The sequence below is a fragment of the Mustela erminea genome, chromosome 1 (genome assembly GCF_009829155.1).
Source record: "Mustela erminea isolate mMusErm1 chromosome 1, mMusErm1.Pri, whole genome shotgun sequence".
Taxonomy (NCBI): Eukaryota; Metazoa; Chordata; class Mammalia; order Carnivora; family Mustelidae; genus Mustela; species Mustela erminea.
Genome location: NC_045614.1, coordinates 128,392,148 through 128,410,488, shown reverse-complemented (window position 1 = coordinate 128,410,488; position 18,341 = coordinate 128,392,148). Strand labels below are relative to the sequence as shown.

Sequence of the window (18,341 nt, the reverse complement as noted above, 5' to 3'; positions counted from 1 at the left end):
GGATTGCTGTGGGGATCAAGTGGGTCCTATTCACACACTGCGTGCATCATGAAGACATTCAATGTCAATAATTTTTTTTTTTTTATTAAAGTGAGTTGCTGTGACTTACCTATGGTTCAGACTATACCCTTACTCCAGGACCTTTGAAAATCACGCTTACAAATACCTAGACATTACATTGTACTAATGTAGTTTTTTGGTGTGTTCACTGTACTTGTCCCTAGTAAATGTGCCTTTTCCCCCCTTCTGAATATGTCACTGGGACCAAATCCTTTGATTTATTGGCTGCACCAAAAATCACAGATTAATTGGCAAGATAAATACAAGTGACATTTTATTTTTGCGCATCTCATTAATGTATCTCAACTCTGATTGATTAGTTCTCTTCCAAACAGTAGCTAGGATGGGACTAGAACTTGGCGCCATAGAGTAGAATGGTTTGGGCTGGTTGCTTTCCTAGGGGGGCTTTAAAATGTATTTCTTTGTTTCGTGTGTGTTCACATGACAGTCTCTGACATTTCTGTACCTATTTCTATTTTCTTTCCCAAGAACTAGCTCAAGTAAAATAATTCTTAGCTCTTTCTTTAGGAGAGGGGTAAAGAAAATAAAGTACCAATCCAATTAGAGAGAGAGAGATAAGGAAAGTAGGAAAAGGTTGGAAAGGCATTTTATAATTCATTAATCTATACCAGTACCTCCTAAAATTTTTCCTTTCATAAAAAAGAACTGAAGAATAAGAACAGAAACTAATAAGATATCACAGACTTTACAAGATTTACCAGTTGCTTTTTATAGCTTTATTGACTATTACCAAGTTTCAATATGGTTCAAATAATTAAATACTGCAACTGGGACATTAAAAATACAAACTAATTTACCAAAATAATTGTATTCTGAATATTATGTACAATATTATACATTTTACATTACATAAAGGGTTTTTATACATAAAGGTAAAATTTGATTTATGATTATTGAAAATCCAAAATATATTTGAACAAAACATTCCTATGCATACATATAATCACTCCACTGGGATAATAATCAAAACCATACATGAGTGTGGTTATTAAAAACTAACTTTACATTCATATAACAGTGGTAGAAATTAAATGTCTTCATTAACTTGAGAGTATTATTATAAAACCACACACATATGAATTATATAACCTAATTCTATATATTTAAAAATCTTTATGTAGAGAGACAAATATGTCTTGATCCCAGAAGAATTTTTGATTTTTAATTTTTTTTATTTTAGGGGACTTTTGTAGTCATTAAAATGCCATACATGGGCATAACACAAGCTCCAATCCTAGCAAACAGAAAGATCATGAGGGTCTATCATATCACCATGGGTATTTTACTGTATAGTTTACAAGAAATAACCCTATTCAATTGTGTAATTTGGAATGCCTTTATATTCATACTTGTCATCAAAGTGATTACATATTGAGGACCAGACTTTATGGGGGAAATATATATTATGGTAGAGAACTAGATATTGAAACAAGGATATTACTAGATGATTTCAGAAAAAAAAAGAACTGAATGGGTGCTCACATAGAAAATGCCACCCACACACACTAAATTAGTTATGAAACAAGGTTTCAGTCCTTCAAGAAGGTTAATACACTGATGCATCCTACCTTGTTTGAATACTGGACTATCAAAGTCCAGAATACTGTGGCGTAAGTTTGAGTACCGTCTCATTTTAAAATCTAATTCCTTTCATGAACAGCTGTGATTTGAAGCAGAGCCAAACATTTTTCTGACACGAAAAGCCTGAAAAACAATGTCTTTATAAACAAAATGCTTTGCCAATCATATGTCAGTCTGTACATAGATCTCATTCCAGAGACAGAGGGGTGAAAATTCCATCCCAACTATACACAAGAACCTTAGAAAGGCAGCAGTTAATAATAAGCTGGCCACTGTTCTTAAAGACTATACAGCATTTTGCAGTATTCCCTACTTGAAATCCTGTATTTTGTTAAACAGAACACCTGGAAACTAGGAGACAGAAAAGTAACAAGCTGAAATATACAAAATCGGTGCTCTTTTCAACATCACATAATCTATGAAAAATGAGATTCAAAGGCTAAGGCTTAGCTTTATTGTTTTTCTTATGGTTCATGTTTAGCTTGAATATAAAAGAAGCTCTAACCTAGGTTATCAAAATATATTCATATAAATGTATGAGCATTTCTAATATAAAAGTTAAAAAAAAGTCTAAATTCTTAACTTTTGTAATTAAATATCCTAGAGTTCAGTAGGCAGATTTACTTCTGAGCAGCTTGAAAGGAACCCGTCGGCTGAGCCCTGTCCACGCGGTCGGCGCCGCTACATTTCCGCTCTTCGCTGGGATTTCTCCGCCACCGCAGCCCCGTCGTCTTCCTCTTCTTCCTCCTCCTCATAGGGTTCCTCTCGGCGTTTAGGGCGGTGGTCATCCCGAGCTTCTTGTTCTTCGCCATCATTGTTTTTTTCGTCGGCCTTAAAAGGAAAAGGAAAAGGAAAAACGAACACGGCACAGGGTTAGTGATATAAATAATTCCCCCCTTAAAGAATTAGTGTGAAGCTACTCATTTTGAGAGGTTCGGAAACGAGTGGAGGAATATGTTCGACAGGCAACAGTGCTGGTCTTCCCTGACCTTCATGTGTCACAGGGTTTCCTAATTCTAGGCTGGCCCGTTAAAACTGCTCGGCGCCCGAGTGGGACCCGCCGGTACCTCTACCCAACCAGCCAGACGTGTCTCCTACGCATGCGCACACGCGCAGTAGCCATCTGTCCTATACCTACGTTTTCCTCATTTTCACCGTATGTCTCCTCGGCATTATGCTCCAATTCCCTTTTTTTCTCTTCAGTCAAATCTTCCTGAACCTGCAAGAAACCAGGGATACCAGATGACCCTTTATATCACTTAAACACTTGCAACAACAGATTTTGATTTTCAAATAGTTCATTAAAAATAGCAGAAACAAAGTAAAATTAAAACTAAATTTGAAAAAAGACAAAAGTCTTTTTGAGTCAAAGATTTAACTTGTCCATTAGCTAGGAAGAGATGTACAATACACCTCCTACAAAAAAATCAATGCCATCGATTTGGAGCCTAGGACTTTTCTGTTTGAGCATCTTTCTCTGAATGAGCATTAACCCTGCAAGTATAACACCTGCAGAAATTCGCTTATAAAATTAAAAATTCCCCATTTCAAAATGGGACAACTGCAGATGTCTGAAAGCTCTGATGGAATGTAAGTTGTAGGAAGACAGGAACCACCTGTCTTAACTGTCTTCAGTACCTAGGTGTGTCCCTGGCACACGGCAATTGCTTAATATATACTGGTGAAATGCATCAGTCAATGAATGAATAAGTGAATCAATGCAAAAAACACCTGCTCTGTGAAGGCACAGAAAACAGACACCATTACCATTACCTACCTATATGTGTATATATAATCTTGTAATTAAGAGTAAGGTTCTCTGGCTAAAATACCTAAAACATAAAACACAATCATTTCAATTTCTTCATGAGATAGTTACTAAGCTGCCCCACATCCCTACCTCTCTCCAGTGTTCTGCTATGACACTTCTGTTTCAAGTTTTCTTTTATGTGCACTATTACAATTACATGTCACTGATCCCAATTATTTTTTCAAAATGTAAATCAAAGAAAGTACCCCAAAACAGAGATTATTTGCCCCAAATCATCTCTATTTATTGATTCCATTCCACAAAAATACAAGGTAAAATACTTTCTAACTACTTTCAAAACGTGTATGTATGCCAAAAGATTGAAGTCACTTGAATTTCAAAAAAACTTTGCTGCCCATCCATTAAGCATTATGTAATATCCTGGACTAAAAGAAAAGCTGAGCTGTCCTAGGACACTGGTATAAGAGTAGGTCTTCCTGAATAACACACAGAATTACCAGATTGGGGGCAGAGACAGGGATGAGGGTGTTAGAAGTCCCAGAAATGGGCAAGGTAGGAAAGCAAACAGATGCTACACTTAAAGAGGAACAGATTAAGGGCTGCCTCACAGTGTCCAGTCCAGGTGTGACAGGAAAGAACCACAACCTACCAGCAGGAACCTGACTTGTTAAGAGCTAACAAAGATGACCCTTCAAAGAGGCCTACAAGGAGCCCAGCTTTCCTGAACCTCTTCTAATCAGCCCAATGCCAGCCAGATGCACAGCCCCTAAACTACAATGCAACTAAATAAATACATTCTGGGGACAGTGGCATAGGGCTTTCTTTGTACTCACATGTTCCAGTGGTGAGAGCTAAAGAGAAGACACCCTAGTCTCACCTACAGGTTCTTTAACAGTCGTCCATAACCCCTCTTCTGCCATCTGTCACACAATCTCATAGTAACACTTGAGTTGAAAACACTGAATTACTAAATTTCAGACTACATATATACTTAAAGTCTCACTAACTAAAACATCATTAAATTACTAAAGTATCCCCATCAATTTCCGTGAACAAAGGTATGCCTTCTGCAGCCTTACTAATAAAAATATACTAGCGAACACCAAACTTGGTTTAGCTGGGGGAAGGAACTGCCTTGAAACTGCAAGGTGGTGGGAAAGTATATATAAATCAGGGTCCACAAAATTTTTTTGTAAAAGGCCAGATTTAGTAAATATTCAGCCTTGCTCAGCCATAAAGTCTCTGGAGCAGCTACTCAACCCTACTGCTGGGGTGCAGAAGCAGCCTTGGACAATAGGTAAACAAAAAGGCATGTTCGAAAGAGACCTGACTTACAAAATGGACTGAGGCCTGTAGTGTGCCAAATCCTAACACAGGCTGTAGATTCGGACAGACCTGGATTTAAACTGTGGCTCTAAAATGCTGGCTGTATAAAAATAAGGTCACCTGTTTCTATTCTGAACATTTGCCGGCACATAAAAATAAAGCAAATAATTCAGGGAACTCCTTATAGCCATAACCAAGGTTCAGAAGTTAGCTCAATGCTGCCCCCCTTGCATCACCTATCTCTGTTCGTTCATTCATTCATTCTTTCTTCTTTCTTTATTTTGATGACCTATTCTTAAAAATTCTAGATCTCATGTAATCTCATTCTTACCCAACTCAGTATGTATCTCTAAAAACAATGGATTTTTCTTATATAACCACAACACCATTATCACACCTGATAAATAATTCCATGGTATTATCTAATGTCTAGTTCTGACTTAACATTTTCCTAATCATCTTCAAAATGTCAGGCACCTCGGCGGCTCAGTTGGCTAAGTATCTGCCCTTGGCTCAGGTCATGATCCCAGGTCCTGAGATCCCTGCCCGGTAAGCAGCCTGCTTTACCTTCTCCTCCTACTCCCCCACTCATGCTCTCTCTCTCTCTCTCTGTCAAATAAATAAAAATCAAAAAATCAAAAAACAAAAACAAAACAAAACAAAACCCCAAACTGTCCATTTATAGTTGGTTTGGTCTAATCATCATGCAAAGACCATACCTAACAGCGGTTCTGCTCCCCTTTTTTCCTTAATGCTATTGACTTGTTTTCCTGTAGAATGACCCACACTCTGTATTAACTGGCTTCTTTAACATCTCACTTAATTCATTTCTCCAGCCCTCACTTTTCTTAAAAAAGGAAGTTAAAGATTTATGTGAATTCAGATTCAATTTGCAAAGCAAGAGTTTTTCAAAGGTGATGCTGCAGATTTTTGTATTTTCATCACATTAGGAAGCAAGCACATAACACTTGCCCCATTTTTTGTGAGGCTGAAGTTGGTTGTGAGCTCAGAAGGTAACTGCCTGAACCCTCCATGATAAAATTCCCTGACCTCCACTCATCTAGTGATGTCATCCACTGATGACTGGCTCTTAAGTCACTTGTTTTAATTAGGGGCTACAAAAATGATGACTTTCTAATTCCATCATTCCTTCTGCATTCACTAACTTCTGTCAGGAAGAACTTGCCCATATCAATTATTTAGTTACTGTCCTTGGTATACTTAATTATGATAGCCTCTAAAATCAGATCTGGAGGTGCCTGGGTGGCTCAGTGGGTTAAAGCCTCTGCCTTCAGCTCAGGTCATGATCCCAGGGTCCTGGGATCACGCCCCCAATCGGGCTCTCTGCTCAGCAGGGAGTCTGCTTACCCTCCTTCTCTCTCTGCCTGCCTCTCTGCCTGATTGTGATCTCTGTCTGTCAAATAAATAAATACAAATCTTTTTTAAAAAAAAGATAAAAAATAAAAATAAAATCAGATCTGGATGGGCTCTAATCATGGTTCCAACAATAACCAGCTATGTGATCTTCAGAAACTTGGCTAACCTCTCTAAGGGTCAAATTTCTTATCTGTCAAATGAAAGGGTTTGATAAAAATCAGTGATTTTTAATTTTCTGTGTCGGGGGATCATGAACCCTTTTAAGATTTTGGGAAGAAATTCAAATGTATGCAAATAGGCACAGATACAATTCATTTGACACAGAAGTTTCAGGAGGTTCAGACTTTCCTGAGTCCACATGTGGCCACCTGTTCCAGGAATGCTTCTCCAAACAGCATGTTCCTGGAACTCTGATTCCTAGGCCCCACCACAGGTTAAGATCAAAATCTCCAAGGGTAAAATCCAATCCAGGAGTTTGTACCTTTCATACACTCTCTCCAAAGGGATTCGTAGCCATGGTAAAGACTGAGAGCTACTAGTCTGAGTGACAGGCAGTGTAGGGTTAAGAATGTCTCTGACTAGACAAATTATCACTCTTCGCAGATGATATGATACTATATGTGGAAAACCCAAAAGACTCCACTCCAAAACTGCTAGAACTTGTACAGGAATTCAGAAAAGTGTCAGGATATAAAATCAATGCACAGAAATCAGTTGCATTTCTCTACACCAACAACAAGACAGAAGAAAGAGAAATTAAGGAGTCAATCCCATTTACAACTGCACCCCAAACCATAAGATACCTAGGAATAAACCTAACCAAAGAGGCACAGAATCTATACTCAGAAAACTATAAAGTACTCATGAAAGAAATTGAGGAAGACACAAAGAAATGGAAAAATGTTCCATGCTCCTGGATTGGAAGAATAAATATTGTGAAAATGTCTATGCTACCTAAAGCAATCTACACATTTAATGCAATTCCTATCAAAGTACCATCCATCTTTTTCAAAGAAATGGAACAAATAATTCTAAAATTTATATGGAACCAGAAAAGACCTCGAATAGCCAAAGGGATATTGAAAAAGAAAGCCAAAGTTGGTGGCATCACAATTCCGGACTTCAAGCTCTATTACAAAGCTGTCATCATCAAGACAGCATGGTACTGGCACAAAAACAGACACATAGATCAATGGAACAGAATAGAGAGCCCAGAAATAGACCCTCAACTCTATGGTCAACTCATCTTCGACAAAGCAGGAAAGAATGTCCAATGGCAAAAAGACAGCCTCTTCAATAAATGGTGCTGGGAAAATTGGACAGCCACATGCAGAAAAATGAAATTGGACCATTTCCTTACACCACACACAAAAATAGACTCAAAATAGATGAAGGACCTCAATGTGCGAAAGGAATCCATCAAAATCCTTGAGGAGAACACAGGCAGCAACCTCTTCAACCTCAGCCGCAGCAACATCTTCCTAGGAACATCGCCAAAGGCAAGGGAAGCAAGGGCAAAAATGAACTATTGGGATTTCATCAAGATCAAAAGCTTTTGCACAGCAAAGGACAGTTAATAAAATCAAAAGACAACTGACAGAATGGGAGAAGATATTTGCAAACAACATATCAGACAAAGGACTAGTGTCCAGAATCTATAAAGAACTTAGCAAACTCAACACCCAAAGAACAAATAATCCAATCAAGAAATGGGCAGAGGACATGAACAGACATTTCTGCAAAGAAGACATCCAGATGGCCAACAGACACATGAAAAAGTGCTCCATATCACTGGGCATCAGGGAAATACAAATCAAAACCACAATGAGGTATCACCTCACACCAGTCAGAATGGCTAAAATCAACAAGTCAGGAAATGACAGATGCTGGCGAGGATGCGGAGAAAGGGGAACCCTCCTACACTGTTGGTGGGAATGCAAGCTGGTGCAGCCACTCTGGAAAACAGCATGGAGGTTCCTCAAAATGTTGAAAATAGAACTGCCCTATGACCCAGCAATAGCACTATTGGGTATTTACCCTAAAGATACAAACGTAGTGATCCAAAGGGGCACATGCACCCGAATGTTTATAGCAGCAATGTCCACAATAGCCAAACTATGGAAAGAACCTAGATGTCCATCAACAGATGAATGGATCAAGAAGATGTGGTATATATACACAATGGAATACTATGCAGCCATCAAAAGAAATGAAATCTTGACATTTGCGACAACATGGATGGAACTAGAGCGTATCATGCTTAGCGAAATAAGTCAAGCGGAGAAAGACAACTATCATATGATCTCCCTGATATGAGGAAGTGGTGATGCAACATGGGGGTTTAAGTGGGTAGAAGAAGAATCAATGAAACAAGATGGGATTGGGAGGGAGACAAACCATAAGTGACTCTTAATCTCACAAAACAAACTGAGGGTTGCTGCGGGGAGGGAGGTTGGGAGAAGGGGGTGGGATTATGATTTGTATTTCCCTGTGCTTTGGTGAGTGCTGTGAAGTGTGTAAACCTGGTGATTCACAGACTTGTACCCCTGGGGATAAAAATATATGTTTATTTAAAAAAAAAAAAAAAAAAAAAAAAAAAAGAATGTCTCTGACTAGAGAAATAAATGCCCTTGCATACATACTTTCTTCTCTTCCCTGGAGATCTACTACAGAAAATCTGGGTTGTTTATCAGTTGTCAATAGAATCTGAGGAAAGAAGCCCTGACGTAAATTACTCTTTAATTTATGGAAAACACAAATGCAAATTTTGTAATTTTCAAGCTTATAGATAGACATTTTTATTCTGGTAATATCTTCTTTGTGTTTGGAACAAAAGTGATGCAAACTTGTTTTAAAAGGCATTACTGATAGGGTCCCTGGGTGGCTCAGTGGGTTAAGCCTCTGCCTTCAGCTCGGGTCATGATCCCAAGGTCCTGAGATTGAGTCCCACATCGGGCTCTCTGCTCAGCAGGGAGCCTGCTTTTTCCCCTCTCTCTCTGCCTGCCTCTCTGCCTACTTGGGATCTCTGTCTGTCAAATAAATAAATAAAATCTTAAAAAAAAAAAAAAGAACCTTGACTATTAAAAAAAAAAAAAGGCATTACTGAAAGGGAACAAAATGATACAGAGTTTCTAATTTTCAAATATGCTTAGATTAATAACGGAAGCCAAATGTTACTTTTATATGGAGACACACCAATTACGTCTTCCACATTCGACCCTCTTTAATATACTGATAAAGCTGATGCAAACATTCTGTCACAGATTTCCCAACACTGCTCCTCATTACTCCTTTTTATTCACTGAAATCTAATGTCTTAGGCATTTTAGAAACGGTCCCTATGTGATGTAGCAAAGTTTAATTGCCAAAATAAGAGAGTTCTACTGAGTCCGAAATGGGCTTTGGCTTTACACATCAAAGATGTCATGGGATAAGACAGGAACCAGAAGGCTGAACTTGAAGTAGATCAGAATGCTAAGATCCAAAGATGTGGATGGAATGTGACAAAGGAAAGGCCTTCAGCACCAGCAGCTCTTGGGGTCATGGTGAACAGGGGAGCGGTGTTGCCTGGCCAGCTCCGTGCTCGGGTGACTCCCGGCTGGCAGTCCCACTAAAGGCAGCCAAGTAACCCTGTGCGTGCTCTCCCACGAGTGCAGAGATCCATCTATGTTCGATTATATTTGGACAAAATGAGCACTGAGAGTATTTTCAAGCAGTCATTTAACTAACATATTTTTTTGAGCATTTAAATCACTTTTAAGCACCATAGCACCTTTTGGCAATGCCATACTTTGTCTTGTTTGCTCATGAGTAGATAAAAAGTCTGGAAAGTAAGCAACACAGGGATGGGATCCCCACATGAATGTCCCAAACAATAATCCATGAATACTTTTTCATAACCATCATTTGTATATCATAGAAGGATAACACTATTGCACTAAAAGAAGGCAGGGATAGTGCAGATTTCCAAAAAGCACACTTGTCTTGGGTTCCACTCTCTGAGCTCAAGTCACAAGTCTGACGGGCTGAACCTCTAAGCAGGGAGGGCCCTGGCAAGATGGACTTCATTTCTAGGAGCAAATGCTGACGGAAATCAGGTGATGTGGGAGGGGAAGCCACGAAAGCAATGGGCCATACCTCCCTCTAGTCAGTGTACTCAGGCTCAATGCAGAGAAGAAGGACACAGATGACACGTCACTTCATGGCTTTTGGAGCATCCCACAAATGTCTCACAAGCATCACTTAGAAACATAAAATGGCTCTCACATATTGCATTCCTCTCCTTCCCATTTTGCTGCAGTCTGGTGAGAACTTCATCTTCAACTATTACTGGCCTTAAACGGTATTTGGGAAATGCTCTTCTCCCTCCTCCAGGAAAGCGCTGGGAACAATGGGAAAAGGTGGGAAGACCCAAGAGCTAACCATCTCAGGAAGGCACCACAGTCTGTGCAAGGGCCCCTCAGAGACAGAAAGAGGAGTCACCCAGGGAAGGAGAAAGGCAGGCTGAGAGCACTCCTCCATGGGAGGGTGCATGACCTCAGACCTCAGGCCTATGCAAGAGGGGGTCAGCAAGAGGGGCAGAGACTCCAGAGAGAAATTCAGAGCAGGAAACCAGAGAAAGAGGAGCAGGACCCGGGGCCCACTGCAGGGAGAGAAAAGGGCTCCAGTGGGCTCAGCGCACCCAAGGGACAAAGAGCAGCAGTTCTCACCCCGGCCTGTCCCACTCTCTTCCCCTCCTGTCTCTTTCTTTTTTTCCCTATCCATGAACCTGCTTGGATCACTGGAGTGCTCTCTCCACCTTAACTGACATAACATGAAGGTTAAAAAAAAAAAATCAGTAAATACGGATTAAATTTTATGTTTACCCTTCTGCATTTAAAAAAAAAGTCAAGGTGAACCTCCTCTCTTTTAATCCCTCAGAGATATCTGGCATCGGGCATAATGAGAGAATAATATTTGTCTAGACATCCTGTTACAAGAGAAGTCCAGATGAATACATTTTTCTTGCCAAATGTCTTAATATTCAAGGCTGCTAGTTTTTCTAATGCTCTCCTGTGATACCATAGCTCAGGATCTTGATCAGGATGAACAGCAGGATGAGAACAGAGAAAGAATAAAAAGATCAAGCCAGAGTGCACATGAGTAGAGCTGTATGTTGCCAATGGCTATAAAGAGCAACATCCCTTTCTGTTTTTCAGGTATAAGCACAAATTTTATTAACATTAGCTCTGAGAAGTGGACAACAAACGCTATAAAAATGAAAAAGCAGGGCTAGTTGAGGAAACTACGCACACGAGTACAGCAGCACGTGGATTCTGAGCAGGAGCCCCAGTGGGGGGTGGATCTGTCTGGGCTGACACTTGTCCATCCATTCATGCAGTTCCCCTTAGGGCTAAAGCCTCATGTCAGCAACAGGCCTGGCTGAGAAACCTCTCTGAACCAGAGCTTTCCTGGGCCAGAGAGAGAGACTCAACATGGGACTTGTCGAGGCCTGTGCCTCCTTCATAGCATGTCCCCAGGTGTGGAGCTTCAGGGGTCCCATACAGTAGAGCACTGTGACTAACCAGCCCCAACCAGACGTGCTTGTCCCTCACTTACATAGGTGTGCCATCACGATGGGTGCTCCCTGAACCTAGTCAGCAATCATCTGCCAGAAGTTTACAATAAAAAGGAAACTAAATGAAATTTAAGAAATTCCACCCATGGAGGAACACCTGAGTGGCTCAGTTGGTTAAGTGTCTGCCTTCGGCTCAGGTCATGATCCCAGGGTTCCGGGATCGAGTCTCACACTGGGCCCATTGCTCAGCGAGAGTCTGCTTCTCCCTCTGCCTGGCTCTCCTGCTGCTTGTGCTCTCTCTCTCTCTTTCTGACAAATAAATAAATAAAATATTTTTAAAAAGAAGAAAGAAAGAAATTCCACCCATGGGGCGCCTAGGCGGTGCAGTTGGTTAAAGCATCTCTTAGATTTCGGTTTGGGTCATGCTCTCAGGTTGTACGATGGAGCCCTGTGTCAGGCTATGTGCTCACATGAGTCTGTTTGAGATTCCCTCTCTCTCTCCCTCTGCTCCTCCCCACCCCATGCTCACTCTCTCTCTCTCCCTAAAATAAATCTTCAAAAAAAAAAAAAATTTCTACCCAAATGCTTTTTATGCAGCTGAGCTTCTTACATATTTTTCCCTTCCTTTATCATTAAATTTCATTATGACACTAAATTCCTAGGATGGAAGAGGCAAAAAGTAGACACTTAAAACTCTTTTGGAGGGTGTTAACTGTATTCTGACAGATACTGGGAGGTACCCTCTTGAGGCAGAACTGTGACAATGTCTACAAGTTACAGGGGTCACTCCAGAACCCCTCAACAGGCAAAGCTTTATTGTTCTCTCTTTTATGGGGGAAAGAAACAGGAGAAAGTATTTCTTACAAAAAACAGACAGACCTAGGTCCACCATTCCTAGAAGGCCACATGTCTTCTTTCATTTCAAAATTTCTAGTGAGAACCAGGAGGAAGGATTTATGACCCTGTTTTGGTTGCCTCCTAACCAAGCGACTCTACTTCCATGGTCCATTTCTTCTTGAAAGCACCTTTTCTCTTCCCACCTCTGTCTTTCTGAAGGTGTCTACAGAAGGTGTGTCAAAGCCCATGCCGTGACGTAAGGGGAGTGCGATACACCAAGCATCCTGGCCAGTTTCCGGCACTCCGCCTCCCTACCTCCTCCTCTCCCTCTTCCTGGTACTGCTCATCAACATTATCCTCCTGCTGGTCTGGGTTTCCTGCCATCTGTTGAAACAAAAGGGGGAGGCTCAGGTTACTGAACATTGGAGATGCGTTTCACAGTACGCTGGGACAAAGAGCAAGCGTGCTGCCATAAAAAATGTACTTCAATGCATCAGTGGTCAGAAAATGATGAATAACCCTTCCGAAAACAAAACCTAGGAGGCGTGTTACTCTCTCTCTCTGAGTATGGATATATTGTTTCACATAATGGACTAAAACCCATCCAAAGAGGCAAACCTTCCATCAGGGTGCATTAGACTGACCTTTTGCAAGACCTAGGCAGTTAATAAAGACATCCAGGTTAGAACCACCTCTGTACTAGCATCTGCTTACCACCAAATGTTCTTCCATCTCGGCATTCTCCTGCTTTTGATTACTTTGTTTTGGCTCTTCATTTTCATCTGGCAAATTTTCTTCCCTCACTTGCTCGGCTTCCTCAAATTCATCTTCACCTTGATTATTAGGGTCATCTGCTGGGTTTATATCCTCTACAGCAGCCCTCTGCAAAATTTGAATAAAAAGCAACCCCTACTTCAAAATCCAGGATCAAATTTAATTTCATTTGAAAGGCCACACACTGGCAGAAAATGAAATCGTCCTCCACCAGCATGCTCAGATCTATCCTTGCCAAGACTCACAAGTACACATCCCACTGTCAAGAGAAAACTCCTTGCATTATTCGTCAGAGGCTGAATGAATGAGAATGCTGTACAAACAACACTTGTTTTCTGCAAGCGATTCCAAAACAGTCCTCCAAATTCTATCACAAGAAATGTGAGCATATGGGACGCCTGGGTGGCTCAGTTGGTTAAGCAGCTGCCTTCGGCTCAGGTCATGATCCCAGCGTCCTGGGATCGAGTCCCACATCGGGCTCCTTGCTCGGCGGGGAGCCTGCTTCTCCCTCTGCCTCTGCCTGCCATTCTGTCTGCCTGTGCTCACTCTCTCTCCCTCTCTCTCTCTCTCTGACAAATAAATAAAATCTTAAAAAAAAAATCTAGAAATGTGAGCATAACTAAATAGACAACAAGAAAAACAGTTAATAAAAGCTACAAGACAGGGCACCTGGTTGGCTCAGGTGGTTAAATGACTGCCTCCGGCTCAGGTCATAATCATGGGGTCCTAAGATGGAGCCCACATCAGGCCCCCTCCTCAGTGGGGACCTGCTTCTCCCTCTTCCACACCCCCTGCTATGTGCTTGTAAGAGCTCACACGCTCGTGCCCACCTCACTGTCTCTCTGTCAAATAAATAAATAAAATCTAAAATGAAGAAAAAAAAAAGCTGAAGACCAACTAGGAGAGATCATTAAAATGAGAGATTTAGATAGGCAAATTGTAACTTCTTCCATGAGTATGCTGATTTTTATACTGGCAAACTTTCCTCTGCCAGGGATTTTTCACAGTAAGTGGGTAGACAGCCCTCAAAGAGCAAGAAGGCGCCACCAGAAAGGACGTAAGAAATAGGCTCTAAAGGAGACAAGAACGGGCTAACCCAGTCTCTGGCAGTGTATCATGAAAAACCTCTCCCCCAACTCCTTTTCTGGTAGCTCTCAGTGACCATGTTCAACAAATGCCCTTCACATGATCAACCTGAGATTTATCTCTATTTTCTACTCAAACTCCCAAAACACCTTTCAAAATAATCCATGTCCTCATAAAGATTCAGAGTTTAAAGCCCAAGCTGGGCAGACGGTAATGCTTGCAGGAACTTCCCGATGCCTCCAGGGTCACCAACAGAACACTTAAGGGAAGCAGCAAAGGCTTCTAATAGGTGAGGCCTCAGAGTGAGATTTGGTCTCTATCCCTGTTCTCCAGACAACAGGACTCGACTCCAATTTACTCCAGGGCCTTGAACGCAGTCAAGGGTTCACACCGCTGTCTCAGCTGATCTATGATGTGCACACCCCTGCTTGTACACTTCACGCCAGTGCAGATGACGCTCTTCTTGGGAATCCAGAGTGACAAATCAACACCTTCGCACAACCCCAATTACCCCACAATCTCGTTAGACAGATTTCTTTCTGTGCATTACCAACAAATTTGTGTGGACATTATGTAACACATTCTCTTCAGAAAAAAAGTATGGAAAGCTTTTGCAAAAACCCACAAAATGTATACCCTAGGTCCAACTCTAACCAAGTAGCAGTTTAACAGGCACAGCTGTTACATTCAAACAAAACAGACGATCAGTTATGAATCAGTTATGATTCTATGAAGCTGGACAAAAATTTTTTAATTAAAAAAAATAGATGAGACAAAGAGAGAGCAAGTAGGCTAACAATTTTCACTGAAAGACGGAAGGGGAGGAAAGCCACCAGTGTGTCATTCAGAACATGAAAACCACTAATGGGAGAGTAAAGGGTTACACAATCAAGTACTCAATCTACACAGCACCTCCCAGAGGGGGGTGACTGGAACAGGCATCCTTCTGCTGTCCCTCCATCCTTGGCAGGCACACACCTGCTTCCTTGCTCCTCTTGCAAGAAGCTCTTTGCCCTTTCACAGTCTCTAGCTCCTCCTTGCTCTCCTGCTGTCTGGAGCTCCTGCTCTTTCCTGAGCATCCTCTCCCAAGTGCTGATCCAGGGGCCACAGGCAAATGTATCTGTCACATCCCTGCACAAGCAGAAAAGCCATTTCCATCCAAGGGACTTCAGGTAGCTATCAGGAAGCCTTCCTTCTACGATTCTCAAGGAAGGATATGGATCCTCCTTCCCATACAAACAGGACCCATATGAAAGCACAGACTGAATTTCATAAACATGGTGGTTGATTTACTAGCAAGATGACAAGAGAGCTAAAGTAAGTCATAGAATTCATTTACATGTCTGCACAAGAACATGCCCCATGGACCCTTGCTTGCCTCGGGCTCTGGGCCACACAGCTATGACTGAGAGGCTGGGTCCTTTCTTGGTAAACACAAAGAACATTCCTAGTTAGTAGGTCTCTACCAATTTATATTCTAATTTTTCTATAGCACCTTGGCACCTGAGCAGATTTTTCTTTTACTTCTCAAGCCACACATCCTTATCCACCCATGTACTGATGAAAATGGCCCCTGACTACTGGGAGATGAGAGTCACAAGACATACAGAACACTCTATTGGGCTATTCAACAGGATCCATGATGGTCCATTTCCCTTCTCTGGTTCTCTGACTCCCACACTTATCCCCCTCCCCGCCATCTTTCAAAATGACTACATATTTCAATACCTCTCAATGTCATTTTTCTCAGTTTTAATTTTATTAATCTAGAAGTTCACAGAGGGAAAGTCCTTCTATGTTTTCCCGGAACTTTTGAACCAGTCTCATCACCCACACATACCCCAGTTGGTGTCAGCCAAACCTTCAAGTTTCCTCTGCCCCCCACAACCCTGGGGGTTTCCAAGTGTCATGACCAACAGAAAGGACACTTACATCTGCCTCAGATTCCGGCTCGGTTTCGTGGGGCCCCTGATCTTGAGGCTCATGTCCATTCTCTGGATCTTCTTCTGCCTCATCTTGGTGCTGGTTGTCTCTCTCATAGGCTAGCAAATTGAAGGAACTAGCATCAGTGCAGATGAACCAGACAGGATCTTGCCCTTTCACTCAAAGAAAAGCGACTGGTGGGCTTTCCTCCAGACCATTTCACCCAATCTCTCCTCCAGAGAGATTAATTCACCATATGGCATACATCTCAGCTTTTCTGATTAAAACTATGTCCCTTTCGCAGACCATGTGTCTAAGGACACAGCGTGGGTGAGTGACACCATTCTTACCTTCTCAAACCAGTGTTTGTAACATAAGCTGCATTCTCCCCCTTATTATGCAGAAAACAATAACCAAAACTTTCACAATAAAAGAAAGCCCAGTCAACTGGACACTGCCAAAATTATCAGCTAACTTTCAGTAATATCAGAGGAAGCAGCAAGGTACCAAAGGAAGAAACTGATAACGTCTCAGGAAATGAAAGAAAGAATAGCCCCATCTGCAGAGCTCAGATCAAAGCCCGCCCACCCCGTGTCGTCTGATATGGCAGTGCTGAGGGCTGCTGCCCCACAGACACAGCTCACATTTCAGCTCGCATAGACAGTTCCTCACTGCTTTTGGAAAAAATTATTTCCATAAAGGGAATTTAGATAAGAGCATACAAAGAGAAGAACAAACAACTTTTTAAGTAAGATGTAAGAGGAAAGGTTAAGTACATGGAGAGTATTTAGCTTATAGGAAATAGGGATGCAAGGTAACTTACCATCAGGTTTCAAGTGCACCAAGGGATTCATTAAATAAATAAGAGAACAAACTGTTCTCTCCTCTTACTGATAATGGAACAAAAAAGCTTAAAGTGCTGTACAGGGGGACATAAGGAAAACAATTTCATGACTAGAAGGGCTATAAAATTTCAGAACAGGCTATAGGGGGAGTTTGGGTAATCACCTTCTTTTTTAGACTCTTTAAGAAAGGATACATATCTGAGTGTTAAAGTTGCTAGAGAGGCTGTTACTTTCTAGTTCTATTATATAGTAAGTGACATTTGATAAATTACATAGGAGATGCTCACCACAAATGGAAGCTACTATTGCCTTAATCTGAAAAAGTTTTAAAGGCAATGATCCAAAGGCTTCCAAGGTAAGGTGAAAATGGAGTCATTTCCCAGAGTATAACAGCCCTATGATAATGTATCAAAAATAATATTTCAATATACAAGAAGCTTAAGCGACAGGAAACACATCAGAAAGGAAACGGATGATCTTGAGCTGTCTGGACCCCCAGCACGCATGGTCTGGGAGGACTACCGAAAACATAACACCAACAGCAGCAGAAGATGCACGGTACACAGACGTCCTCTGTGTGTACTCAGATGTGCACATGACTCTGAGTGGATATCACATGTTATCAAGTAATCTCATTAACATATCCATCATCTAAGAAGTCTCACCACCTCCTTCCTCTTCTTGGATGCCCTGGTCCTCAGCTCCCTGAACAATATCATGATCCACAGCATCATAACGAGCTTGCTGCCTGGAAGGGACACAAACACCATCAATTCAGTGACAGATTAAGTGGCACAACTGGCCGTACCTCATTTATATTTAAAGTTTGCAATCAACAAAGTTCTCAACATTTTTTAAAAAGTCATAAACAAATTTTTTGTAAACTTTGTGCTATTAGGTTTCATAAAGATTTCAGACACAATTTCAAAGAATATTTTAAAAGAGAGAAAACGCCTTTCAAGTGATAAAGTAAAATAAAGTGAGCTCCAAAACTGCCAGGTTATTTTGAGGCCTAAACTAAGCTTGGAGCCCTAACATTTTAATTAGGGGTTAAAAATGTTGATTATCTTAAAAATTAAGTATTTAGAAATTTAATTCTCAAGCGGCTGTTCTGCCCTGGCCATAGGAGACGCGCAAGCTCATGGGTAACAAAGCTGTTTGCCATCTGCTTATACAAACAAGA

The 18,341-nt window shown here is 41.2% G+C and overlaps 1 protein-coding gene across 5 annotated transcripts in view; it reads right to left on the bottom strand.

Annotated features, from left to right (window-relative positions):
- Window positions 1–769: 769 nt before the first annotated feature.
- GOLIM4 (golgi integral membrane protein 4) overlaps window positions 770–18,341 on the bottom strand; it is an 80,908-nt gene continuing 63,336 nt past the window's right edge. For 3 of the 5 annotated variants that reach the window (XM_032341732.1, XM_032341735.1, XM_032341740.1), the window contains 6 exons: window positions 17,824–17,906; window positions 16,323–16,432; window positions 13,245–13,412; window positions 12,846–12,914; window positions 2,801–2,881; window positions 770–2,493 (listed from right to left, as the gene is read on the bottom strand). In XM_032341732.1, coding sequence (XP_032197623.1) covers window positions 2,344–2,493; window positions 2,801–2,881; window positions 12,846–12,914; window positions 13,245–13,412; window positions 16,323–16,432; window positions 17,824–17,906 — 661 coding nt within the window. In that variant the 3' untranslated portion in view covers window positions 770–2,343. The remainder of the gene's footprint in view (window positions 2,494–2,800; window positions 2,882–12,845; window positions 12,915–13,244; window positions 13,413–16,322; window positions 16,433–17,823; window positions 17,907–18,341) is intronic. The other 2 variants (XM_032341733.1, XM_032341744.1) reach the window with 1 other exon arrangement.